The following is a 27264-nucleotide window of genomic DNA, read 5'->3' as shown; positions in this document are numbered from 1 at the left end:
TATTTTAGCTAGAAAAGCTTTATGGATTAAACTTGGAATGCTGACATGTCTTCTAAGTCAACTTTGCTTTCCCTTTCTTTCCAGGGTAAATAATCATTTTCGTTCCTTTCCTCACAAGGAACAAAAGCCTGATCCTTCATCCTCAGGAGCGGTATCAGTTTGGAAACTATTTCCAGTTTGGAATATATCCAAGCCTTATAGAAACCTATAGCCAGCTCCTAAGTACCTATGAAGGTGCGGCCCTTATTCCAGCTCAGCTGGTATGGGGCAGATTACGTTTTCTTCAAAGAAATTTGGATCAATTCCGTTCTTAATCTCTGGTTTCAGAAACATTGTTTCAGAAAGGTACAGAATTGGCTTCGAGTTAAGGCCTCCTGCTAAGAGATTCTTTTCTTTCCCGTGTCCCAGTTAACACAGCAAAGGCTCAGCATTTCTGAAATGTGTTTCCGATCTAGAGTTGGCTGGAGTATTTATGCCAGTTCCAGTTCTGGAACAGGGGCTGGGGTTTTATTTTATCTCTTCATTGTACCAAAGAAGGTCAATTCCTTCAGACCAGTTCCGGATCTATCATTATTGAATCGTTATGTTAGGATACCAACATTCAAGATGGTTACTGTAGGACTATCCTGCCTTTTGTTTAGCAAGGGCATTATATGTCTGCAATAGATTTACAGGATGTGTATCTGCATATTCCGATTCATCCAGATCACTTTTAGTGTCTGAGATTCTCTTTTTAGACAAGCATTACCAGTTTTTGTGGCTCTACCGTTTGGCCTAGCCTCAGTTCCAAGAATTGTTTTCAAAGGTTCTCGGTGCCCTTCTTTCTGTAATCAGAGAATAGGGTTTTGGTATTTCCTTATTTGGACGATATCTTGGTACTTGCTCAGTCTTCTCATTTTCGAAGAATCTCATACGAATCGACTTGTGTTGTTTCTTCAAGTTCATGGTTGGAGGATCAATTTACCAATCAGCTCATTGATTCCTCAGACTAGGGTAACCTTTTTAGGTTTCTAGATAAATTCAGTGTCTATGACTCTGTCCTTGTCAGACAAGAGAAGTTTAACATTGATATCAGCTTGTCAAAACCTTCAGTCACAATCATTCCCTTTGGTAGCCTTATGCATGGAAATGTTGGGTCTTAGGACTGCCGCATCAGATGCGATCTCCTTTGCTCGTTTTCACATGCGACCTCTTCAGCTCTGTATGCTGAACCTATGGTGCAGGGATTACTCAAAGATATCTAAATTTTTATCTTTAAACCGATTTTACAACACTCTCTGACATGGTGGACAGATCACCATCGTTTAGTTCAGGGGGCTTCTTTGTTCTCCGACCTGGACTATAATCTCAACAGATGCAAGTCTTACAGGTTGGGGAGCTGTGTGGGGGTATCTGATGGCACAAGGGGTTTGGGAATCTCAGGAGGTGAGATTTCCGATCAATATTTTGGAACTCCGTGCAATTTTCAGAGCTCTTCAGTCTTGGCCTCTTCTGAAGAGAGAGTTGTTCATTTGTTTTCAGATAGACAATGTCACAACTGTGGCATACATCAATCATCAAGGAGGGACTCACAGTCCTCTGGCTATGAAAGAAGTATCTCGAATTTTGGTTTGGGCGGAATCCAGCTCCTGTCTAATCTCTGCGGTTCATATCCCAGGTATGGACAATTGGAAAGCGGATTATCTCAGTCGTCAAACGTTGCATCCGGGCGAATGGTCTCTTCACCCAGAGGTATTTCTTCAGATTGTTCAAATGTGGGAACTTCCAGAAATAGATCTGATGGCTTCTCATCTAAACAAGAAACTTCCCAGGTATCTGTCCAGATCCCGGGATCCTCAGGCGGAGGCAGTGGATGCATTATCACTTCCTTGGAAGTATCATCCTGCCTATATCTTTCCACCTCTAGTTCTTCTTCCAAGAGTAATCTCCAAGATTCTGAAGGAATGCTCGTTTGTTCTGCTGGTAGCTCCGGCATGGCCTCACAGGTTTTGGTATGCGGATCTTGTCCGGATGGCCTCTTGCCAACCGTGGACTCTTCCGTTAAGACCAGACCTTTTGTCTCAAGGTCCTTTTTTCCATCAGGATCTGAAATCCTTAAATTTAAAGGTATGGAGATTGAACGCTTGATTCTTGGTCAAAGAGGTTTCTCTGACTTTGTGATTAATACTATGTTACAGGCTCGTAAATCTGTATCCAGAGAGATATATTATAGAGTCTGGAAGACTTATATTTCTTGGTGTCTTTCTCATCATTTTTCTTGGCATTCTTTTAGAATACCGAGAATATTACAGTTTCTTCAGGATGGTTTAGATAAGGGTTTGTCCGCAAGTTCCTTGAAAGGTCAAATCTCTGCTCTTTCTGTTCTTTTTTACAGAAAGATTGCTATTCTTCCTGATATTCATTGTTTTGTACAAGCTTTGGTTCGTATAAAGCCTGTCATTAAGTCAATTTCTCCTCCTTGGAGTTTGAATTTGGTTCTGGGGGCTCTTCAAGCTCCTCCATTTGAACCTATGCATTCATTGGATATTAAATTACTTTCTTGGAAAGTTTTGTTCCTTTTGGCCATCTCTTCTGCCAGAAGAGTTTCTGAATTATCTGCTCTTTCTTGTGAGTCTCCTTTTCTGATTTTTCATCAGGATAAGGCGGTGTTGCGAACTTCTTTTGAATTTTTACCTAAGTTGTGAATTCCAACAACATTAGTAGAGACATTGTGGTTCCTTCATTATGTCTTAATCCTAAGAATTCTAAGGAGAAATCGTTGCATTCTTTGGATGTTATTAAGAGCTTTGAAATATTATGTTGAAGCTACTAAGTCTTTCCGAAAGACTTCTAGTTTATTTGTTATCTTTTCCGGTTTTAGAAAGGCCAGAAAACTTCTGCCATTTCTTTGGCATCTTGGTTGAAATCTTTAATTCATCTTGCCTATGTTGAGTCGGGTAAGACTCCGCCTCATAGGATTACAGCTCATTCTACTAGGTCAGTTTCTACTTCCTGGGCATTTAGGAATGAAGCTTCGGTTGATCAGATTTGCAAAGCGGCAACTTGGTCCTCTTTGCATACTTTTACCAAATTCTACCATTTTGTTGTATTTTCTTCTTCTGAAGCAGTTTTTGGTAGAAAAGTACTTCAGGCAGCAGTTTCAGTTTGAATCTTCTGCTTATGTTTTTCATTAAACTTTATTTTGGGTGTGGATTATTTTCAGCAGGAATTGGCTGTCTTTATTTTATCCCTCCCTCTCTAGTGACTCTTGTGTGGAAAGATCCACATCTTGGGTAGTCATTATCCCATACGTCACTAGCTCATGGACTCTTGCTAATTACATGAAAGAAAACATAATTTCTTCTGTTATGTGTGATCAGTCCACGGGTCATCATTACTTCTGGGATATAACTCCTCCCCAACAGGAAATGCAAGAGGATTCACCCAGCAGAGCTGATATAGCTCCTCCCCTCTACGTCAGTCCCAGTCATTCTCTTGCACCCAACGACTAGATAGGATGTGTGAGAGGACTATGGTGATTATACTTAGTTTTTATGACTTCAATCAAAAGTTTGTTATTTTATAATAGCACCGGAGCGTGTTATTACTTCTCTGGCAGACTTTGAGGAAGAATCTACCAGAGTTTTTACTATGATTTTAACCGGAGTAGTTAAGATCATATTGCTGTTCTCGGCCATCTGAGGGAGGTAAAAGCTTCAGATCAGGGGACAGGGGCAGATGAATCTGCATTGAGGTATGTAGCAGTTTTTTATTTTCTGAATGGAATTGATGAGAAAATCCTGCTATACCGTTATAATGACATGTATGTATACACTTCAGTATTCTGGGAATGGTACTTCACCGGAACTACTTTGTTAAAGGTCACTAATCTTTTTAATAAGTATTATATCATGTTAAACGTTTTTGCTGGAATGTAGAATCGTTTACACTGCTGAGGTACTGAGTAAATAAATGTTTGGGCTTTATTTTCCACTTGGCAGTAGTTTATTTTGAATTGTGACAGTTTCGTTTCTCTTCACTGCTGTGTGTGAGAGGGAGGGGCCGTTTTTGGCGCTCTTTGCTACGCATCAACAATTTCCAGTCAGCTATTATTTTTCCTGCATGATCCGGTTCATCTCTGACAGATCTCAGGGGTCTTCAAACTTCTTGAAGGGAGGTACATTCTCTCAGCAGAGCTGTGAGAATTTTTTATATTGACTGTGGATAAAGACGTTACTCAATAATTTTTATGTCAAATTTAGTTATGTTATCTTACTAATGGGAACAAAACCCTTGCTAAAAGTTGTGTTGTTTTAAAGTTGATGCTATAACTGTTCTCAGTTTATTATCTCAACTGTCATTTAATCATTTAATCGTTTAAGTACCTCTTTGAGGCACAGTACGTTTTTGCTAAAAAAGATTATAACCAGGTTGCAAGTTATTGCTAGTGTGTTAAACATGTCTGACTCAGAGGATATCTGTGTCATTTGTTCCAATGCCAAGGTGGAGCCCAATAGAAATTTATGTACTAACTGTATTGATGCTACTTTAAATAAAAGTCAATCTGTACAATGTGAACAAATTTCACCAATCTGCGAGGGGAGAGTTATGCCGACTAACTCGCCTCACGCGGCAGTACCTGCATCTCCCGCCCGGGAGGTGCGTGATATTATGGCGCCTAGTACATCTGGGCGGCCATTACAGATAACATTACAAGATATGGCTACTGTTATGACTGAAGTTTTGTCTAAATTACCTGAGCTAAGAGGCAAGCGTGATCACTCTGGGGTGAGAACAGAGTGCGCTGACAATACTAGGGCCATGTCTGATACTGCGTCACAGCTTGCAGAGCATGAGGACGGAGAGCTTCATTCTGTGGGTGACGGTTCTGATCCAAACAGATTGGATTCAGATATTTCAAATTTTAAATTTAAATTGGAGAACCTCCGTGTATTACTAGGGGAGGTCTTAGCAGCTCTCAATGATTGTAACACCGTTGCAATACCAGAGAAACTATGTAGGTTGGATAAATACTTTGCGGTACCGGCGAGTACTGACGTTTTTCCTATACCTAAGAGATTAACTGAAATTGTTACTAAGGAGTGGGATAGACCCGGTGTGCCGTTCTCACCCCCTCCAATATTTAGAAAGATGTTTCCAATAGACGCCACCACTCGGGACTTATGGCAAACGGTCCCTAAGGTGGAGGGAGCAGTTTCTACTCTAGCTAAGCGTACCACTATCCCGGTGGAGGATAGCTGTGCCTTTTCAGATCCAATGGATAAAAAATTGGAGGGTTACCTTAAGAAAATGTTTGTTCAACAAGGTTTTATTTTACAACCCCTTGCATGTATCGCGCCGATTACGGCTGCGGCAGCATTTTGGATTGAGTCTCTGGAAGAGAACCTTAGTTCATATACGCTAGACGACATTATGGACAGGCTTAGAGTCCTTAAACTAGCTAATTCATTCATTTCGGAGGCCGTAGTACATTTAACCAAACTTACGGCTAAGAACTCAGGATTCGCCATACAGGCACGTAGGGCACTGTGGCTAAAATCCTGGTCAGCTGATGTTACTTCTAAGTCCAAATTACTTAATATACCTTTCAAGGGGCAGTCCTTATTTGGGCCCGGTTTGAAAGAAATTATCGCTGACATTACAGGAGGTAAGGGCCACGCCCTACCTCAAGACAAAGCCAAATCTAAGGCTAGACAGTCTAATTTTCGTCCCTTTCGAAATTTCAAAACAGGAGCAGCATCAACCTCCACTGCACCAAAACAGGAAGGAGCTGTTGCTCGTTACAGGCAAGGCTGGAAGCCCAACCAGTCCTGGAACAAGGGCAAACAGGCCAGGAAACCTGCTGCTGCCCCAAAGACAGCATGAATCGAGAGCCCCCGATCCGGGACCGGATCTAGTGGGGGGCAGACTTTCTCTCTTCGCCCAGGCCTGGGCAAGAGATGTTCAGGATCCCTGGGCGCTAGAGATCATATCTCAGGGATACCTTCTAGACTTCAAATTATCTCCCCCAAGAGGGAGATTTCATCTGTCAAGATTGTCAACAAACCAGATAAAGAAAGAAGCGTTTCTACGCTGTGTACAAGATCTGTTATTAATGGGAGTGATCCATCCGGTTCCGCGGTCGGAACAAGGACAAGGGTTCTACTCAAACCTGTTTGTGGTTCCCAAAAAAGAGGGAACCTTCAGACCAATCTTAGATTTAAAGATTCTAAACAAATTCCTAAGAGTTCCATCGTTCAAAATGGAAACTATTCGGACAATCTTGCCCATGATCCAAAAGGGTCAGTACATGACCACAGTGGATTTAAAAGATGCTTACCTTCACATACCGATCCACAAAGATCATCACCGGTATCTACGGTTTGCTTTCCTAGACAGGCACTACCAGTTTGTAGCTCTTCCATTCGGATTGGCTACGGCCCCAAGAATCTTCACAAAGATTCTAGGTGCCCTCCTGGCGGTACTAAGACCGCGAGGGATTTCGGTAGCTCCGTATCTAGACGACATTCTAATACAGGCTTCAAGCTTTCAAACTGCCAAGTCTCATACAGAGTTAGTTCTGGCATTTCTAAGGTCGCATGGATGGAAAGTGAACGAAAAGAAGAGTTCTCTTTTTCCTCTCACAAGAGTTCCATTCTTGGGGACTCTTGCTAATTACATGAAAGAAAACATAATTTATGTAAGAACTTACCTGATAAATTCATTTCTTTCATATTAGCAAGAGTCCATGAGGCCCGCCCTTTTTTTGTGGTGGTTATGATTTTTTTGTATAAAGCACAATTATTCCAATTCCTTATTTTATATGCTTCCGCACTTTTTTCTTATCACCCCACTTCTTGGCTATTCGTTAAACTGAATTGTGGGTGTGGTGAGGGGTGTATTTATAGGCATTTTAAGGTTTGGGAAACTTTGCCCCTCCTGGTAGGAATGTATATCCCATACGTCACTAGCTCATGGACTCTTGCTAATATGAAAGAAATGAATTTATCAGGTAAGTTCTTACATAAATTATGTTTTTGCACGAATTCATCTAAGACCATTACAACTGTGCATGCTCAGACAGTGGAATGGGGATTATACAGACTTGTCTCCGACGATTCAAGTAGATCAAAAGACCAGAGATTCACTCCGTTGGTGGCTGACCCTGGACAATCTGTCACAGGGAATGAGCTTCCGCAGACCAGAGTGGGTCATTGTCACGACCGACGCCAGCCTAGTGGGCTGGGGCGTGGTCTGGGAATCCCTGAAAGCTCAGGGTCTATGGTCTCGGGAAGAGTCTCTTCTCCCGATAAACATTCTGGAACTGAGAGCGATATTCAATGTTCTCAGAGCTTGGCCTCAACTAGCAAAGGCCAAATTCATAAGGTTTCAATCAGACAACATGACGACCGTTGCATATATCAATCATCAGGGGGGAACAAGGAGTTCCCTGGCGATGAAAGAAGTGACCAAGATAATTCAATGGGCAGAGGATCACTCCTGCCACTTGTCTTCGATCCACATCCCAGGAGTGGAAAATTGGGAAGCGGATTTTCTGAGTCGTCAGACATTCCATCCGGGGGAGTGGGAACTCCATCCGGAAATCTTTGCCCAAATAACTCAATTATGGGGCATTCCAGACATGGATCTGATGGCGTCTCGTCAGTACTTCAAGGTTCCTTGCTACGGGTCCAGATCCAGGGATCCCAAGGCGACTCTAGTAGATGCACTAGTAGCGCCTTGGACCTTCAACCTAGCTTATGTATTCCCACCGTTTCCTCTCATCCCCAGGCTGGTAGCCAGGATCAATCAGGAGAGGGCCTCGGTGATCTTGATAGCTCCTGCGTGGCCACGCAGGACTTGGTATGCAGACCTGGTGAATATGTCATCGGCTCCACCATGGAAGCTACCTTTGAGACAGGACCTTCTTGTTCAGGGTCCATTCGAACATCCGAATCTGGTTTCCCTCCAACTGACGGCTTGGAGATTGAACGCTTGATTTTATCAAAGCGTGGGTTTTCAGATTCTGTAATAGATTCTCTGATTCAGGCTAGAAAGCCTGTAACTAGAAAAATTACCATAAAATATGGAAAAAATATATCTGTTGGTGTGAATCTAAAGGATTCCCATGGAACAAGATAAGAATTCCTAAGATTCTATCCTTTCTACAAGAAGGTTTGGAGAAAGGATTATCTGCAAGTTCTCTAAAGGGACAGATCTCTGCTTTATCTGTTTTACTTCACAAAAGACTGGCAGCCGTGCCAGATGTTCAAGCATTTGTTCAGGCTCTGGTTAGGATCAAGCCTGTTTACAGACCTTTGACTCCTCCCTGGAGTCTAAATCTAGTTCTTTCAGTTCTTCAAGGGGTTCCGTTTGAACCCTTACATTCCGTAGATATTAAGTTACTATCTTGGAAAGTTTTGTTTTTGGTTGCAATTTCTTCTGCTAGAAGAGTTTCAGAGTTATCTGCTCTGCAGTGTTCTCCGCCCTATCTGGTGTTCCATGCAGATAAGGTGGTTTTGCGTACTAAGCCTGGTTTTCTTCCGAAAGTTGTTTCCAACAAAAATATTAACCAGGAGATAGTTGTACCTTCTTTGTGTCCGAATCCAGTTTCAAAGAAGGAACGTTTGTTACACAATTTGGACATAGTCCGTGCTCTAAAATTCTATTTAGAGGCTACTAAAGATTTCAGACAAACATCTTCCTTGTTTGTTGTTTATTCTGGTAAAAGGAGAGGTCAAAAAGCGACTTCTACCTCTCTTTCCTTTTGGCTTAAAAGCATTATCCGATTGGCTTATGAGACTGCCGGACGGCAGCCTCCTGAAAGAATCACAGCTCACTCCACTAGGGCTGTGGCTTCCACATGGGCCTTCAAGAACGAGGCTTCTGTTGACCAGATATGTAAGGCAGCGACTTGGTCTTCACTGCACACTTTTGCCAAATTTTACAAATTTGATACTTTTGCTTCTTCGGAGGCTATTTTTGGGAGAAAGGTTTTGCAAGCCGTGGTGCCTTCCATTTAGGTGACCTGATTTGCTCCCTCCCTTCATCCGTGTCCTAAAGCTTTGGTATTGGTTCCCACAAGTAAGGATGACGCCGTGGACCGGACACACCAATGTTGGAGAAAACAGAATTTATGCTTACCTGATAAATTACTTTCTCCAACGGTGTGTCCGATCCACGGCCCGCCCCGGTTTTTTAATCAGGTCTGATGAATTATTTTCTCTAACTACAGTCACCACGGTATCATATGGTTTCTCCTATATATATTTCCTCCTGTCCGTCGGTCGAATGACTGGGGTGGGCGGAGCCTAGGAGGGATCATGTGACCAGCTTTGCTGGGACTCTTTGCCATTTCCTGTTGGGGAAGAGAATATCCCACAAGTAAGGATGACGCCGTGGACCGGACACACCGTTGGAGAAAGTAATTTATCAGGTAAGCATAAATTCTGTTTTCTTTTTGATTGTCCTTCTGTGAGTATATATACGAAGCTATGGAGGACTCTGATACTACATTAGGAGGTTCCGCTCCTTCTGTACTGATTCATAATTCCTGTTTAATATGTGAGGAGAATGTGGTTTTGCCCATCCGGCTCAATTTTGTTCCATTTGCCTAAACACTATTCTAAAGTCTAAGAAGGGAGAAAATCCTGCTAATACTCAATGTTATTAGCCCTTCTGAGCCATCTACTTCTCAGGAATCTGGGTCCAGAGAAATTACTACCCTTTCTACATTACCCACTCCACATGCAGTTCCCCGCGGCTCAACTAATCCTCCTTCTGGAGGGGGCTTTTTTCCAGCGGACTTTACCGCGCAGTTACAATCGGCGGTGTCTGCAGCCCTGAGTGCCTTACATCACTCTAACAAATGCAAGAGAAAGGTTAAACATAGTTCTTTTGACCTAGAGTCATCTAAATATTTTATATCAATAGAAAAGAGAGAACAGTAGGAACTAAGTAAGCAATTTACATGAAAGACAGGGATTTCAGCACATCATTTTATTAATCAATAACATGGTTCAGAGAACCCACCCTATAAGAATGGTTAAATTCAGTGCTTTTCCAAACATACAATTACATCATAGGCAGAACATCCACATAAATGTGAAATTGACAAAAGAATGACAAATGAACCATCTGGTAGTACTTATGTGCAAAGATTACTCTGCAAACCTAAACATATTTGAGGCATAAACACAGGAGCGAACAATATAAACACACTTTATATTCGTAACAAAGCAACACCTCCGCTAGAGGGTGGCTTCGCATGTGTAGCGAAAAACGGCCACCATAGTGATCCGTGAGGATCTATGCTTGTTATATAAATCACTCCTTATAATAAATGTTTTACAAACATAATAATTTGAAAACAAATAAAAATTGACAAAGTAGAAAATGTAGACTGTGGGGTATGTACAACACCTTTTTCAGAGGGCACCACTAATGTGTATTAGTTCCTAGTGCCATGAAAATAAAATTATCAGGATCTATGTACAACCCCTAAATAAGTAAACAGATTACCATACCACATTGTAAACATAATTGTTAACCAGTTTAAACATTAGAGCTCAAATGGAAAGTATAAATGACATGTAGCATAAACGTCGTTCTGAACACAAAGCTTGTTGACATTAGGGTAGCAAATCAATGCAGGCCCGCTTTAAGTTCCTTAATGAAGCAGGTATTTACAGGCAGGCTTAATAAACTGGTATTTAAGCATTCACAGAAGCGTCCATGCGTTGCTGCACATAAGCCATGATCAAAACTTTCCACAAATAGGTAGGAGTAGAACAGTAATCAATGTTACCATGCTTTAAAACGAACTAAGCAATGTCCGTTGTCCTCCGTATTACCATCTCTCTCAACCCAAGGCTGTGCGTCATAGATGAGACTTGGTTACTTTTTGTAAGTATGTAGCAAACAAAACTTATTTTTCCCTTTCAGCCAAGGAGAAATAAGTTTCTCCAACATAGGTGTGTCCGGTCCACGGCGTCATCCTTACTTGTGGGATATTCTCTTCCCCAACAGGAAATGGCAAAGAGCCCAGCAAAGCTGGTCACATGATCCCTCCTAGGCTCCGCCTTCCCCAGTCATTCTCTTTGCCGTTGTACAGGCAACATCTCCACGGAGATGGCTTAGAGTTTTTTAGTGTTTAACTGTAGTTTTTATTATTCAATCAAGAGTTTGTTATTTTAAAATAGTGCTGGTATGTACTATTTACTCTGAAACAGAAAAGAGATGAAGATTTCTGTTTGTAAGAGGAAAATGATTTTAGCAACCGTTACTAAAATCGATGGCTGTTCCACACAGGACTGTTGAGAGGAATTAACTTCAGTTGGGGGAACAGTGAGCAGACTTTTGCTGCTTGAGGTATGACACATTCTAACAAGACGATGTAATGCTGGAAGCTGTCATTTTCCCTATGGGATCCGGTAAGCCATTTTTATTACAGAGTAAATAAGGGCTTCACAAGGGCTTGTTAAGACTGTAGACATTTTCTGGGCTAAATCGATTCATATATAACATATTTAGCCTTGAGGAATCATTTAATATGGGTATTTTTGTAAAATAATATCGGCAGGCACTGTTTTAGACACCTTATTCTCTAGGGGCTTTCCCTAATCATAGGCAGAGCCTCATTTTCGCGCCGGTATTGCGCACTTGTTTTTGAGAAGCATGGCATGCAGTCGCATGTGTGAGGAGCTCTGATACATAAAAAAGACTTTCTGAAGGCGTCATTTGGTATCGTATTCCCCTTTGGGCTTGGTTGGGTCTCAGCAAAGCAGATACCAGGGACTGTAAAGGGGTTAAAGATAAAAACGGCTCCGGTTCCGTTATTTTAAGGGTTAAAGCTTCCAAATTTGGTGTGCAATACTTTTAAGGCTTTAAGACACTGTGGTGAAATTTTGGTGAATTTTGAACAATTCCTTCATACTTTTTCGCAATTGCAGTAATAAAGTGTGTTCAGTTTAAAATTTAAAGTGACAGTAACGGTTTTATTTTAAAACGTTTTCTCCAACATAGGTGTGTCCGGTCCACGGCGTCATCCTTACTTGTGGGATATTCTCTTCCCCAACAGGAAATGGCAAAGAGCCCAGCAAAGCTGGTCACATGATCCCTCCCAGGCTCCGCCTACCCCAGTCATTCTCTTTGCCGTTGTACAGGCAACATCTCCACGGAGATGGCTTAGTTGCAATTTCTTCTGCTAGAAGAGTTTCAGAATTATCTGCTCTGCAGTGTTCTCCTCCTTATCTGGTGTTCCATGCAGATAAGGTGGTTTTACGTACTAAACCTGGTTTTCTTCCAAAAGTTGTTTCTAACAAAAACATTAACCAGGAGATTATCGTACCTTCTCTGTGTCCGAAACCAGTTTCAAAGAAGGAACGTTTGTTGCACAATTTGGATGTTGTTCGCGCTCTAAAATTCTATTTAGATGCTACAAAGGATTTTAGACAAACATCTTCCTTGTTTGTTGTTTATTCCGGTAAAAGGAGAGGTCAAAAAGCAACTTCTACCTCTCTCTCTTTTTGGATTAAAAGCATCATCAGATTGGCTTACGAGACTGCCGGACGGCAGCCTCCCGAAAGAATCACAGCTCATTCCACTAGGGCTGTGGCTTCCACATGGGCCTTCAAGAACGAGGCTTCTGTTGATCAGATATGTAGGGCAGCGACTTGGTCTTCACTGCACACTTTTACCAAATTTTACAAGTTTGATACTTTTGCTTCTTCTGAGGCTATTTTTGGGAGAAAGGTTTTGCAAGCCGTGGTGCCTTCCATTTAGGTGACCTGATTTGCTCCCTCCCTTCATCCGTGTCCTAAAGCTTTGGTATTGGTTCCCACAAGTAAGGATGACGCCGTGGACCGGACACACCTATGTTGGAGAAAACAGAATTTATGTTTACCTGATAAATTACTTTCTCCAACGGTGTGTCCGGTCCACGGCCCGCCCTGGTTTTTTTTTTAATCAGGTCTGATAATTTATTTTCTTTAACTACAGTCACCACGGTACCATATGGTTTCTCCTATGCAAATATTCCTCCTTAACGTCGGTCGAATGACTGGGGTAGGCGGAGCCTGGGAGGGATCATGTGACCAGCTTTGCTGGGCTCTTTGCCATTTCCTGTTGGGGAAGAGAATATCCCACAAGTAAGGATGACGCCGTGGACCGGACACACCGTTGGAGAAAGTAATTTATCAGGTAAACATAAATTCTGTTTTTTGTACTTTGTTATCAAGTTTATGCCTGTTTAACATGTCTGAACTACCAGATAGACTGTGTTCTGAATGTGGGGAAGCCAAGGTTCCTTCTCATTTAAATAGATGTGATTTATGTGACACTGAAAATGATGCCCAAGATGATTCCTCAAGTGAGGGGAGTAAGCATGGTACTGCATCATTCCCTCCTTCGTCTACACCAGTCTTGCCCACTCAGGAGGCCCCTAGTACATCTAGCGCGCCAATACTCCTTACTATGCAACAATTAACGGCTGTAATGGATAATTCTATCAAAAACATTTTAGCCAAAATGCCCACTTATCAGCGTAAGCGCGACTGCTCTGTTTTAGATACTGAAGAGCATGAGGACGCTGAGGATAATGGTTCTGATATGCCCCTACACCAGTCTGAGGGGGCCAGGGAGGTTTTGTCTGAGGGAGAAATTTCAGATTCAGGGAAAATTTCTCAACAAGCTGAACCCGATGTGATTACATTTAAATTTAAGTTGGAACATCTCCGCGCTCTGCTTAAGGAGGTGTTATCCACTCTGGATGATTGTGAGAATTTGATCATCCCAGAGAAACTATGTAAAATGGACAAGTTCCTAGAGGTCCCGGGGCCCCCAGAAGCTTTTCCTATACCCAAGCGGGTGGCGGACATTGTAAATAAAGAATGGGAAAGGCCCGGTATACCTTTCGTCCCTCCCCCCATATTTAAAAAATTGTTTCCCATGGTCGACCCCAGAAAGGACTTATGGCAGACAGTCCCCAAGGTCGAGGGGGCGGTTTCTACTTTAAACAAACGCACCACTATACCCATAGAAGATAGTTGCGCTTTCAAAGATCCTATGGATAAAAAATTAGAAGGTTTGCTTAAAAAGATGTTTGTTCAGCAAGGTTACCTTCTACAACCAATTTCATGCATTGTCCCTGTCACTACAGCCGCGTGTTTCTGGTTCGATGAGCTAGAAAAGGCGATCGATAGTGATTCTCCTCCTTATGAGGAGATTATGGACAGAATCCGTGCTCTCAAATTGGCTAATTCTTTCACCCTAGACGCCACTTTGCAATTGGCTAGGTTAGCGGCGAAAAATTCTGGGTTTGCTATTGTGGCGCGCAGAGAGCTTTGGTTGAAATCTTGGTCAGCGGATGCGTCTTCCAAGAACAAATTGCTTAACATTCCTTTCAAGGGGAAAACGCTGTTTGGCCCTGACTTGAAAGAGATTATCTCTGATATCACTGGGGGTAAGGGCCACGCCCTTCCTCAGGATAGGTCTTTCAAGGCCAAAAATAAACCTAATTTTCGTCCCTTTCGTAGAAACGGACCAGCCCCAAGTGCTACGTCCTCTAAGCAAGAGGGTAATTCTTCTCAAGCCAAGCCAGCCTGGAGACCAATGCAAGGCTGGAACAAGGGAAAGCAGGCCAAGAAGCCTGCCACTGCTACCAAGACAGCATGAAATGTTGGCCCCCGATCCGGGACCGGATCTGGTGGGGGGCAGACTTTCTCTCTTCGCTCAGGCTTGGGCAAGAGATGTTCTGGATCCTTGGGCACTAGAAATAGTCTCCCAAGGTTATCTTCTGGAATTCAAGGGGCCTCCCCCAAGGGGGAGGTTCCACAGGTCTCAATTGTCTTCAGACCACATGAAAAGACAGGCATTCTTACATTGTGTAGAAGACCTGTTAAAAATGGGAGTGATTCATCCTGTTCCTTTAGGAGAACAAGGGATGGGGTTCTACTCCAATCTGTTCGTAGTTCCCAAAAAAGAGGGAACATTCAGACCAATCTTAGATCTCAAGATCCTAAACAAGTTTCTCAAGGTTCCATCGTTCAAAATGGAAACCATTCGAACAATTCTTCCTTCCATCCAGGAAGGTCAATTCATGACCACGGTGGATTTAAAGGATGCGTATCTACATATTCCTATCCACAAGGAACATCATCGGTTCCTAAGGTTCGCATTCCTGGACAAGCATTACCAGTTTGTGGCACTTCCGTTCGGATTAGCCACTGCTCCAAGGATTTTCACAAAGGTACTAGGGTCCCTTCTAGCGGTGCTAAGACCAAGGGGCATTGCAGTAGTACCTTACTTGGACGACATTCTGATTCAAGCGTCGTCCCTTCCTCAAGCAAAGGCTCACACGGACATTGTCCTGGCCTTTCTCAGATCTCACGGGTGGAAAGTGAACGTAGAAAAAAGTTCTCTATCTCCGTCAACAAGGGTTCCCTTCTTGGGAACAATAATAGACTCCTTAGAAATGAGGATTTTTCTGACAGAGGCCAGAAAATCAAAACTTCTAAACTCTTGTCAAATACTTCATTCTGTTCCTCTTCCTTCCATAGCGCAGTGCATGGAAGTAATAGGTTTGATGGTAGCGGCAATGGACATAGTTCCTTTTGCGCGAATTCATCTAAGACCATTACAACTGTGCATGCTCAGTCAGTGGAATGGGGACTATACAGACTTGTCTCCGACGATACAAGTAGATCAGAGGACCAGAGATTCACTCCGTTGGTGGCTGTCCCTGGACAACCTGTCACAGGGGATGAGCTTCCGCAGACCAGAGTGGGTCATTGTCACGACCGACGCCAGTCTGGTGGGCTGGGGCGCGGTCTGGGGACCCCTGAAAGCTCAGGGTCTTTGGTCTCGGGAAGAATCTCTTCTCCCGATAAATATTCTGGAACTGAGAGCGATATTCAATGCTCTCAAGGCTTGGCCTCAGCTAGCAAAGGCCAAGTTCATACGGTTTCAATCAGACAACATGACGACTGTTGCGTACATCAACCATCAGGGGGGAACAAGGAGTTCCCTGGCGATGGAAGAAGTGACCAAAATCATTCAATGGGCGGAGACTCACTCCTGCCACTTGTCTGCAATCCACATCCCAGGAGTGGAAAATTGGGAAGCGGATTTTCTGAGTCGTCAGACATTTCATCCGGGGGAGTGGGAACTCCATCCGGAAATCTTTGCCCAAATTACTCAATTGTGGGGCATTCCAGACATGGATCTGATGGCCTCTCGTCAGAACTTCAAGGTTCCTTGCTACGGGTCCAGATCCAGGGATCCCAAGGCGACTCTAGTAGATGCACTAGTAGCACCTTGGACCTTCAAACTAGCTTATGTATTCCCGCCGTTTCCTCTCATCCCCAGGCTGGTAGCCAGGATCAATCAGGAGAGGGCATCGGTGATCTTGATAGCTCCTGCGTGGCCACGCAGGACTTGGTATGCAGACCTGGTGAATATGTCATCGGCTCCACCATGGAAGCTACCTTTGAGACGAGACCTTCTTGTTCAAGGTCCGTTCGAACATCCGAATCTGGTCTCACTCCAACTGACTGCTTGGAGATTGAACGCTTGATCTTATCAAAGCGAGGGTTCTCAGATTCTGTCATTGATACTCTTGTTCAGGCCAGAAAGCCTGTAACTAGAAAAATTTACCACAAAATATGGAAAAAATATATCTGTTGGTGTGAATCTAAAGGATTCCCTTGGGACAAGGTAAAAATTCCTAAGATTCTATCCTTTCTTCAAGAAGGTTTGGAGAAAGGATTATCTGCAAGTTCCTTGAAGGGACAGATTTCTGCCTTGTCTGTGTTACTTCACAAAAAGCTGGCAGCTGTGCCAGATGTTCAAGCCTTTGTTCAGGCTCTGGTTAGAATCAAGCCTGTTTACAAACCTTTGACTCCTCCTTGAAGTCTCAATTTAGTTCTTTCAGTTCTTCAGGGGGTTCCATTTGAACCCTTACATTCCGTTGATATTAAGTTATTATCTTGGAAAGTTTTGTTTTTGGTTGCAATTTCTTCTGCTAGAAGAGTTTCAGAATTATCTGCTCTGCAGTGTTCTCCTCCTTATCTGGTGTTCCATGCAGATAAGGTGGTTTTACGTACTAAACCTGGTTTTCTTCCGAAAGTTGTTTCTAACAAAAACATTAACCAGGAGATAGTCGTGCCTTCTTTGTGTCCGAATCCAGTTTCAAAGAAGGAACGTTTGTTGCACAATTTGGATGTTGTTCGTGCTCTAAAATTCTATTTAGATGCTACAAAGGATTTTAGACAAACATCTTCCTTGTTTGTTGTTTATTCTGGTAAAAGGAGAGGTCAAAAAGCAACTTCTACCTCTCTCTCTTTTTGGATTAAAAGCATCATCAGATTGGCTTATGAGACTGCCGGACGGCAGCCTCCTGAAAGAATCACAGCTCATTCCACTAGGGCTGTGGCTTCCACATGGGCCTTCAAGAACGAGGCTTCTGTTGATCAGATATGTAAGGCAGCGACTTGGTCTTCACTGCACACTTTTACTAAATTTTACAAGTTTGATACTTTTGCTTCTTCTGAGGCTATTTTTGGGAGAAAGGTTTTGCAAGCCGTGGTGCCTTCCATCTAGGTGACCTGATTTGCTCCCTCCCTTCATCCGTGTCCTAAAGCTTTGGTATTGGTTCCCACAAGTAAGGATGACGCCGTGGACCGGACACACCTATGTTGGAGAAAACAGAATTTATGTTTACCTGATAAATTACTTTCTCCAACGGTGTGTCCGGTCCACGGCCCGCCCTGGTTTTTTAATCAGGTCTGATAATTTATTTTCTTTAACTACAGTCACCACGGTATCATATGGTTTCTCCTATGCAAATATTCCTCCTTTACGTCGGTCGAATGACTGGGGAAGGCGGAGCCTAGGAGGGATCATGTGACCAGCTTTGCTGGGCTCTTTGCCATTTCCTGTTGGGGAAGAGAATATCCCACAAGTAAGGATGACGCCGTGGACCGGACACACCGTTGGAGAAAGTAATTTATCAGGTAAACATAAATTCTGTTTTCGTTTGCTACATACTTACAAAAAGTAGCCAAGTCTCATCTATGACGTGCACATGCGAAGCCACCCTCTAGTGGAGGTGTTGCTTTGTTAAGAATATAAAGTGTGTTTTTATTGTTCGCTCTTGTGTTTATGCCTCAAATATGTTTAGGTTTGCAGAGTAATCTTTACTCATAAGTACTACCAGATGGTTCATTTGTCATTCTTTTGTCAATTTCACATTTATGTGGATGTTCTGCCTATGATGTAATTGCATGTTTGGAAAAGCACTGAATTTTACCATTCTTATAGGGTGGGTTCTCTGAACCATGTTATTGATTAATAAAATTATGTGCTGAAATCCCTGTCTTTCATGTAGTTGCTTATTTAGTTCCTACTGTTCTCTCTTTTCTATTGATATATAGTTAGTTTAAGGGTCTGCACATTTCTCCTTCATATAAGGTATAATCCCATCGCAAATTTAGTCTTGGGTTTAAATAAATTTCCCTTTTGTGGCCTGATTCCCTTCTAACCTAAGATATGTCCTCTAAATATTTGTCGGATTTTGCTACTATATCTCAGCTATCCGAGGATGAGTTAACCCCTGTAGCTTCAGAGGGTGAACTTTTCAGAGTCGGAGACTTCAGTTAGGAATCCTCCTTTAGATTTAAAATTGAGCATCTGCGTTTTTTATTAAAGGAGGTTCTGTCTACGCTAGAGGTTCCAGAGACTTCACTCCATGAGGAGCCTAAGATCCCGAAATTAGCGCTTACGAAGATAGGAAGGTTCCTCTGACTTTTTCTGTGCCAGTTAAGATGGTGAACATTATTAGTAATGAATGGGAAAGAGTAGGAACTTCTTTTACCCCCTCGTCTACTTTTAAGAAATTATCCCCGGTCCCTGACTCTCAGATTAGTGGGGCTCCATCCCGAAGGTGAATGGCGCTATCCCCATGCTGGCTAAGCATACTACTATCCCTTCTTTTAGAGAGCATATGGATAGAAAGATGAAAACTTTTCTGAGGAAGATGTTTCAACACACATGGTTTATTTCAACCAGCGGCAGCTGTAGCGGCTGTTGCTGGAGCAGCTACCTACTGATGCGACACTCTGTCGGATCTCATTGAGGTGGAGACTCCCCTCGAAGATATTCAGGAGAGAAATAAGGCACTGAGAATTGCTAACTTTTTCATCTGCGACGCGACTATGCAGATTATTCGCATAAATGCAAAGGCTGCTGGCTTTGCAGTTCTAGCCTGTCGGGCTCTCTGGTTGAAGTCTTAATCTGCGGATATGACTTCTACATCCAGACTCCATTCTCTTCCCATCAAGGGGAAGATTTTATTCGGTCCAGGGCTGGACTACATTATCTCTACGAGGGAAAGGTGCCTTCCTACCGCAGGATAAGAAGAATAGGCCTGAGGGACAGCAACTGTTTAATTTTCGTTCTTTTTGTGCTGACAAGTCGCAACGATAGCAGTCCTCTTCCAAATCCGAGCAGCCCTAGAGTACTTGGAAGCTGGCTCACTCCTGGAATAAGTCCAAACAGACTAAGAAGCCCCCCAAGAACAAAACGGCATGAAGGGACGGCCCCCGATCCGGGATCGGATTGAGTAGGGGGCAGACTGTCTTGTTTTTTTTTTTCAGACGCTTGGTTCCAGGATGTACAGGATCCTTGGGTCCTGGAGGCTGTATCTCAAGGATGCAGGATAGAATTCAAGTCTCATCCGCCCAGGGGCAGATTCCTACTCTCCAGTCTTTCGACAAGACCAGAGAAGAAGGCTGCCTTCTTAACTTGCGTGCAGGATCTCTCCTCTCTAGGAGTAATTGTCCCGGTACCTACAGCAGAAAGAGGTTTGGGGTTTTATTCAAACCTTTTCGTAGTTCCAAAGGAGGGAACTTTCCGTCCAGTTCTGAACCTAAAGTGCCTAAACAAGTTTCTTAGTGTTCCCTCTTTCAAGATGGAAACAATATGGTCAATCCTGCCTCTGGTTCAGGAAGGACAGTTTATGACCACTATAGACCTGAAGGATGCATACCTTCATGTCCCGATTCACAGGGAACATTTTCAGTTCCTGAGGTTTGCTTTTCTGGATCAGCACTTCCAGTTCATAGCTCTTTCATTTGACCTAGCTACTGCTCCAAGGATATTTACAAAGGTTCTGGGGGCTCTTCTAGCTGTGGCCAGAATACGAGGTATTGCAGTAGCGCCTTACCTGGACGATATCTTGGTACAGGCACCATCTTTTCGTCTAGCGGAAGAACATTCGGAGTCCCTTCTCAGTCTTCTTTAATCACATAGATGGAAGATAAACTTGGAAAAGAGATCTCTTACTCCAAGTACAAGGGTAAATTTCCTGGGAATTATAATAGACTCCATATCCATAAGACTATTCCTCACAGTACAGAGACGTTGCAAGCTAATTTCTGCACATGCTTTTTGAGACCGTCCTGGGAGATTGCGACTACGGACGCAAGCCTTTCCGGCTGGGGAGCAATTTAGGGTGCCAAGAAGTCACAAGGTCTGTGGAGTCAGGAGGAGTCCTTCCTTCTGATCAATATTTTGTAACTCCTGGCAATCTTCAATGCCTTGAAGGCTTGGCCCCTTCTGGGTTCATCCCAGTTTATCAGATTCCAATCAGACAAAATAACCTCGGTTGCTTCTATCAACCGTCAAGGGGAAACCAGAAGTTCTTTGGCGATGAGAGAAGTATCTCAGATACTAGAGTGTGTGGAAACTCACAAATGTATGCTGTCAGCGATCCACATTCCGGGTGTGGACAACTGGGAAGCGGACTTCTTCAGCAGGCAATCCTTTCACCCAGGGGAATGGTCTCTTCACCCGAGGTGTTTGCAGAGATATGCAGCGAGAGGGGGACTCCGGAGATAGATCTCATGGCATCCCGCCTCAATACCAAGCTACCCAGGTACAGGTCGAGGGATCCTCAGGCGGAATTGATAGATGCCCTATCAGTACCATGGAGGTTCAGTCTAATATATATTTTTCCTCCATTGCCGCTTCTCACTCGTGTGGTTGCTTGCATCAAGCAGGAGCGAGCATCTGTGATTTTGATTGCTCTGTAGTGGCCATGAAGGATGTGGTTTGTGGATCTGGTGGGGATGTCCTCATCTCCTCAGTGGAGGTTACCTTGTCACTGAGATCTGCTGATACAGGGTCCCTTCGTTCATCAAAATCTAGATTCTCTGAGGCTAAGTGCGTGCAGATTGAATGCTTAGTCTTAGCCAAGAGAGGGTTTTCTGAGAGTGTTATCGACACTCTGGTTCAAGCTCGTAAGCCAGTTTCTCGTAGTATCTACCAAAAAGTGTGGAGGACTTACTTGTACTTGTGTAAAGAGCGTGGCTTTTCCTGGCATAAGGTTAAGGTTGCCAGCATTTTAGCTTTCCTCCAGGATGGACTGGAGAAGGGCCTATCAGCTAGTTTCCTGAAGGGACATATATATCGGCCCTATCGTGCTAATGTGTTACTGCACTAAAGATTGGCTTAGCTTCAGGATGTGCAGTCCTTTAAGGCTCTGACTAGGATCAGACCCATGTTTAGATCTGGGGCTCTGCCTTGGAGCCTCAATCTTGTCCTTGGTGTTTTTCAGCAGGCTCCGTTTGAGCCTATGCATACTGTTGATATTAAATTGTTATGTTGGAAGGTTCTTTTTTTGTTGGCTATTGCCTCTGCTTGCAGAATTTCTGAGATTTCTGCTTTGCAATGTGATCCCCCTTATCTGGTTTTTCATGCTGATAAGGTGGTTTTACGTACTAAACTAGGGTTCCTCCCTAAGGTGGTGTCGAATTGTAACATTAATAAAGAAATTGATGTTCCTTCCTTGTATCCTAATTCTTCTTTAGTGAAGTAATGTTTGCTTCATAATCTAGATGATGTTCGTGCCTTGAAGTTCTATCTTCAGGCTACTAAGGAATTCAGACAATCTTCCTCTGTTTGTCATCTATGCGGAAAATGTAAGGGGCAAAAGGCTTCTACGACTTCTCTATCTTTCTGGTTGAGGAGCGTCATCTGCTTAGCTTATGAGACAGTGACTTCCTCAATGGATCAGATTTGTAAGGTCCTTCTTACACACTTTTTCTAAATTTTACAAGTTTGATGTGCTTGCTTCGGCTGAAGCAGCTTTCGGGAGAAAAGTTTTGCAGACTACCGTTATTCATTCAGTGTCCTCTGGAGCTTGGGTATAGTTTTCCAGTAAGGCATGAAGTTGTGGACTCTCCCTGCCTTATGGAAGGAAAACATAATTTATGCTTACCAGATAAATTCCTTTCCTTCCTGGCAGGGGAGAGTCCACGACCCCGTCCGTAATTTTTTTTTTTTTTTTTTTTTTTTGATGGTCGGCTCCCTTTTTATGTTATTTCTTCTGGCACCTTTTATACCCTGATGTTTCTCCTACTTTTCCTTGTTCCCTCGGCAGAATGACTTGGGGAAATGGGAAGGATATTTAAGCCTTTGGCTGGGGTGTGTCTGCCTCCTCCTGATGGCCAGTTGTATTTCCCAACAGTAAGGAATGAAGTTGTGGATTCTCCCTGCAAGGAAGGAAAGGAATTTAGCTGGTAAGCATACATTTCATGTTTGTGTGCCTTGTCAAGATATAATATGCATTGGTGTCTCCCAGTATCTGTCATGACTAACCTTACTAAAGATTAATCAATTGTCGTGCTCATCACAAAACCAAAAAAAAAAACAACAAAAAAACACACACTAAATTATCACTATTTAGCAAGACAATCACTGCAGTCTTTGTGTTGTTGGCACAACTGCCAATCAAAATTATATAGATGTCTTAGTCCCTTAAATCCCCTGAATTGCTGATACATTTTTGGAGACCTGTCGATCATGATTCTGGTATTTTTTAAAACATTTTTTTTTACAGCTGTGAATTGCGTTTATCCTTATTTAATATTTTACTACAACACAACGGAAAGCAGATTCAAAGTCACTTAGACATTGTTCAGTAAATCTACCATTTCTGGGCTGTGCGGCATCGCCATATTTTCTGCTAATATCTCTAGTTAAAGTGAATGTAAACTTGAGCCTACTCTCTCAAGTCATAGGAAAGAATTAAAAAACATTAGTGAGACTTTCATTCATCAAATTGGTAATATATTCTGATCTTCTGAGATTTTTACCTTTTAATGCTATAATGATAAGCGCCGTTCGTCCGCCCCCCAAAGTCCTCAATTGTTTGACAGATGGCGAATCTCCAATCCACTAATCATTGTTTCCCCCCCCCCCATACCGGCTCATTCAGCCCCTTGACACAAACATCACAACCCAGGGGAGAAACAACGATTTGTGGATTGTAGATTCCTCATCTGTCAATCAATTGAGCATTATGGCGGGTGGAGGAACAGCGCTTATCGTAATAGCATTAAAAGGTAAACATCTCAGAAGATCAGGATATAGTACCGATTTGATGAATGAAAGTCTCACTAATTTTTGTAATTCTATCCTATGACTTGAGCGAGTACGCTCAAGTTTACATTCACTTTAAAGATATTTTAAATCACATAATTTTTAAACACAAATGTTTATTGAAGGGAAATGAAACATCTTGAGCGTGTGCTATAAAATGTTTAATTATTTGTGGTAAAAAAAATCTTATTATTTTATCCCATTTTCCAGCAATTTAACTGAAAATGTAAGGGATATTAAATTCAAAATTAAGCTTAAATGGATTGGATAGAGCATGACATCTTAAACAACTTCCCAATTTACTTCTATTAATAATTTTGCTTAGTTCTTTTTGTATCCTTTTTCAAAGAGTAACCCTAGTTGATCTCTAGCCATCTGGCAGCAGTGTTTGCAGTGATGTACAACATTGCCATAAACATTATTGCAAACACTGCTGGCATAGACTGTCAAAGGCACATACACGCACATACATATATACACACACACATATAAACACACACACATATAAACACACACACATATAAACACACACATACATACATACACACATATAAACACATATATATTTACATATAAACACATGCATATATATATATATATATATATACACATACATACACCATACATTCTCCTAAATTTATGGACAGGGTTCTAGATATTGAACAAATTTGTTGAGCTCTGTAGTAAAAGCTATCATTAAAGCACTGCTACCTTTTATTTATTTATTTACCTTTTATTATATATTTTAAAATTGACTTGAATGTCCCTTTCATATAGTTGTATTGTTTTTTGTATTTGTATATGATTTCATTGTTATGTATGTATTTCTTTTTACTATAGGATGGCAAAGTGAACGGAGTAACTGATTCTACTCGTATATTGGGTTACACATTTCTCCATCCTAGTGTGATTCCCCGACCTCATGTCCAGTCTGTAGCCCTCACCCCTCAAGATGAATTTTTTATCCTTGGAAGTAAAGGTCTTTGGGACAGTGTTTCAGAAGAGGAGGCAGTGGAAGCTGTGAGAAACGTGCCTGATGCACTGGCAGCCTCTAAGAAGTTGTGCAGCTTAGCACAGAGCTATGGATGCAGTGTCAGCTTAAGTGTGGTGGTGGTGCAATTAAATGTTACAGAGGACTGTTTTTGTTGCTGTGAGCTAAATGGCGGTATTCCCCCTCCAAGCCCTGGCATCTTTACTCCCTCTGTCAATGTGGTAATGAAGGACCGGGCACCTGATAGTCTTGGCACACCATCTTCTAGTAGTGGCTTAGCCTCTGAGATAAGCAGTGAGATATCCACCTCAGAAATGAGCAGTGAGGTTGGTTCTACAGCCTCTGATGAACCTCCTGCAGTATCTCTCCATGAAAATGGAGTAGGCCCTACTGGCTGCCCAAGTGAACAACGTTGCTCTTTACACCCTGTCTGTCTTTCTAGCTCCTTCCAGCGCCAGCTGTCCAGTGCCACTTTCTCCAGTGCCTTCTCAGACAATGGGCTGGACAGTGAAGATGAAGAACCTATAGAGGGTGTCTTTTCCAATGGAAGCCGGGTGGAAGTAGAAGTAGACATCCACTGTTCTAGAGCCAAGAACGGTGGGCATACTACACCTGTAGCTCTCACAGAGCCCACTGATGAGGGCATTGTCATTAGCGCCAATGAAGAGGATATTGGTGTGTTAAGCCAACGACAGGACTTTTCTTCTAACACACTTGGTCGCCAACGGCGATGTAATGGTTCAGTGGCACCTTCAGAAAAAAGCCACAACCTAATTGAAATTGCTGCTGATGCTCCCCACCGAAAAATGGGGGGTTACTTTGCAGCTCCAGCCCAACCAGATCCTGATGACCAATTTATTATACCTCCTGAACTTGAGGAAGAAGTCAAGGAGATCATGAAACAGCATCAGGAACAGCAGCAGCAGCAACAACAGCAGCAGCAGCAACAGCAGCTGCAACAGCACAGGCAGTATCAAATGGACCAGTTGCCAGACTACTATGATACACCACTATGACCCTGTGATTCTACTTAATTTTAAAAGAACTCCATGAGCTTCCTTGACTCTTCCAAGAAATTGTGAAGAGTACACTTTTTAGGTACTTTTTTATGAAGCAAATGTCCTCATCCCACTTTTAGACCTTCCTGACCTCATATCTTTACTCTTTTTTTTCCCCTAAACAACTCAAAACTCACCCCATACTTTCCCTCTATTCTTTTTATATATCTATATAATAACCACCAGTTTTCTTCAACAGTTGCTTTAACAAAAAAAAAGTTTTAATCACTGATTTCCCATAACATATCATGTTTAAGGAAAAAAAAGACATTGTTTGAAGAAAAAAGGTTTTGATGAAAAAAAAAGTTTAATATATTGCAGAGAAACAAATAATACAGATTTGTAATATTTTTTAAGAAAATGAATAGTTTTGTTTATTTGGGGAACAAGTCAGTGTGGTGTTGCTGAAGGATTGTAAAATTATAACGCTACTTTTGGATGTGAAAAAGTTAATTGATGGGCTTTTGGGGGATCGTGGGGATTTTTTGTTTTTTTTGGAAAGTGCTTAGATATTTGTAGATCAATATGACTTAACTCTTAGGAGTTGCTTACTCTTTCCTGTGACTTAAATCACAGTGTTTCACTAATTTTCTCTGAGAGAACAGTTGATTAGGAATTGTAACCCTTATAGGTGCTAGAGGAGCCTGCCATACACTGCAGAACAATGTCTTGCATGCACCCCCAGCTCTAGAAGGGTTAATGTATATAGTATATGTATTGTATAGTGTTTCACAATGATAAAAACCCTTTGGTGCTGCAGCTAACACATGATGTCGGAGATCCACATTGGCTGTAATGTGCTCAGGTGACCTGCGCAACACTGAAGGATTTAATACTTTTTGTATTCTTGGCTGAGCCCAGCCTGTTAAAATTTGGAGGCTTTTCCTTTAAATCTTTCCGTCAACTCAAGTTGCTGTTGACACAGGCTGGAAGTGCTGGCTATTTTATTTTTTAAAAGATCGGAAAAAAATTGAAAAACAATTAATTGAATCTTTGCTGCCAGACCATGTTATCCCTACCCTCTCTTCCTGATTTTGTGTTCTGTATCGCTGCCGCCACCACCACAATCCAGCATGATTGTACAAAAGCTCATTTAGATGATTGAACCTACCCAGAGATATATCAATGCCGAATGCACAAATGAACATGTTGTCATTTTTGGTATAATAAACATCAAACTTTACAAAGACTGAACCTTTCATTTCTTCCTTTTATTACAAGAATAATAAGAATGTTTTGTATGGTGTAGTTAATACATCCACTTTACACACAAATTATGCAGGTAGGGTTTTGTGCTCTGTTTTACTTTTAAAATAGATTCATTTATGCTTACACAAGAACTCCTCAAACTTGTATCTCCCGCTTTTAAAAGGACACTTTTATGCGTTCTTCTTAAAATGAATTAAAACAAAATCTTAACCCCTTAATGACCGGACCATTTTTCAGTTTTCTTACCCTTAATGACAATGGCTATTTTTACATTTCTGCAGTGTTTGTGTTTAGCTGTAATTTTCCTCTTAATCATTTACTGTACCCACACATATTATATACTGTTTTTCTCGCCATTAAATGGACTTTCTAAAGATACCATTTTTTTCATCACATCTTATAATTTAATATAAAAAATATATAAAATATGAGGAAAAAATGGAAAAAAACACACTTTTTCTAACTTTGACCTCCAAAATATGTTACACATCTACAACCACCAAAAAACACCCATGCTAAATAGTTTCTAAATTTTGTCCTGAGTTTAGAAATACCCAATGGTTACATGTTGTTTGCTTTTTTTGCAAG

At 42.1% G+C, this 27264-nt stretch overlaps 1 protein-coding gene across 1 annotated transcript in view; it reads left to right on the top strand.

The window, feature by feature from the left end:
• The window catches only part of PHLPP1 (PH domain and leucine rich repeat protein phosphatase 1), a 533157-nt gene extending 506501 nt beyond the window's left edge, over nt 1-26656 (top strand). Inside the window, exon 21 of the mRNA XM_053714638.1 lies at nt 24259-26656. Coding sequence (XP_053570613.1) covers nt 24259-25425 — 1167 coding nt within the window. The 3' untranslated portion in view covers nt 25426-26656. The remainder of the gene's footprint in view (nt 1-24258) is intronic.
• Nucleotides 26657-27264: the final 608 nt, after the last annotated feature.

The sequence above is a fragment of the Bombina bombina genome, chromosome 5 (assembly GCF_027579735.1).
Source record: "Bombina bombina isolate aBomBom1 chromosome 5, aBomBom1.pri, whole genome shotgun sequence".
Classification (NCBI taxonomy): domain Eukaryota; kingdom Metazoa; phylum Chordata; class Amphibia; order Anura; family Bombinatoridae; genus Bombina; species Bombina bombina.
This window is presented reverse-complemented; position numbering and strand designations above follow the sequence as displayed.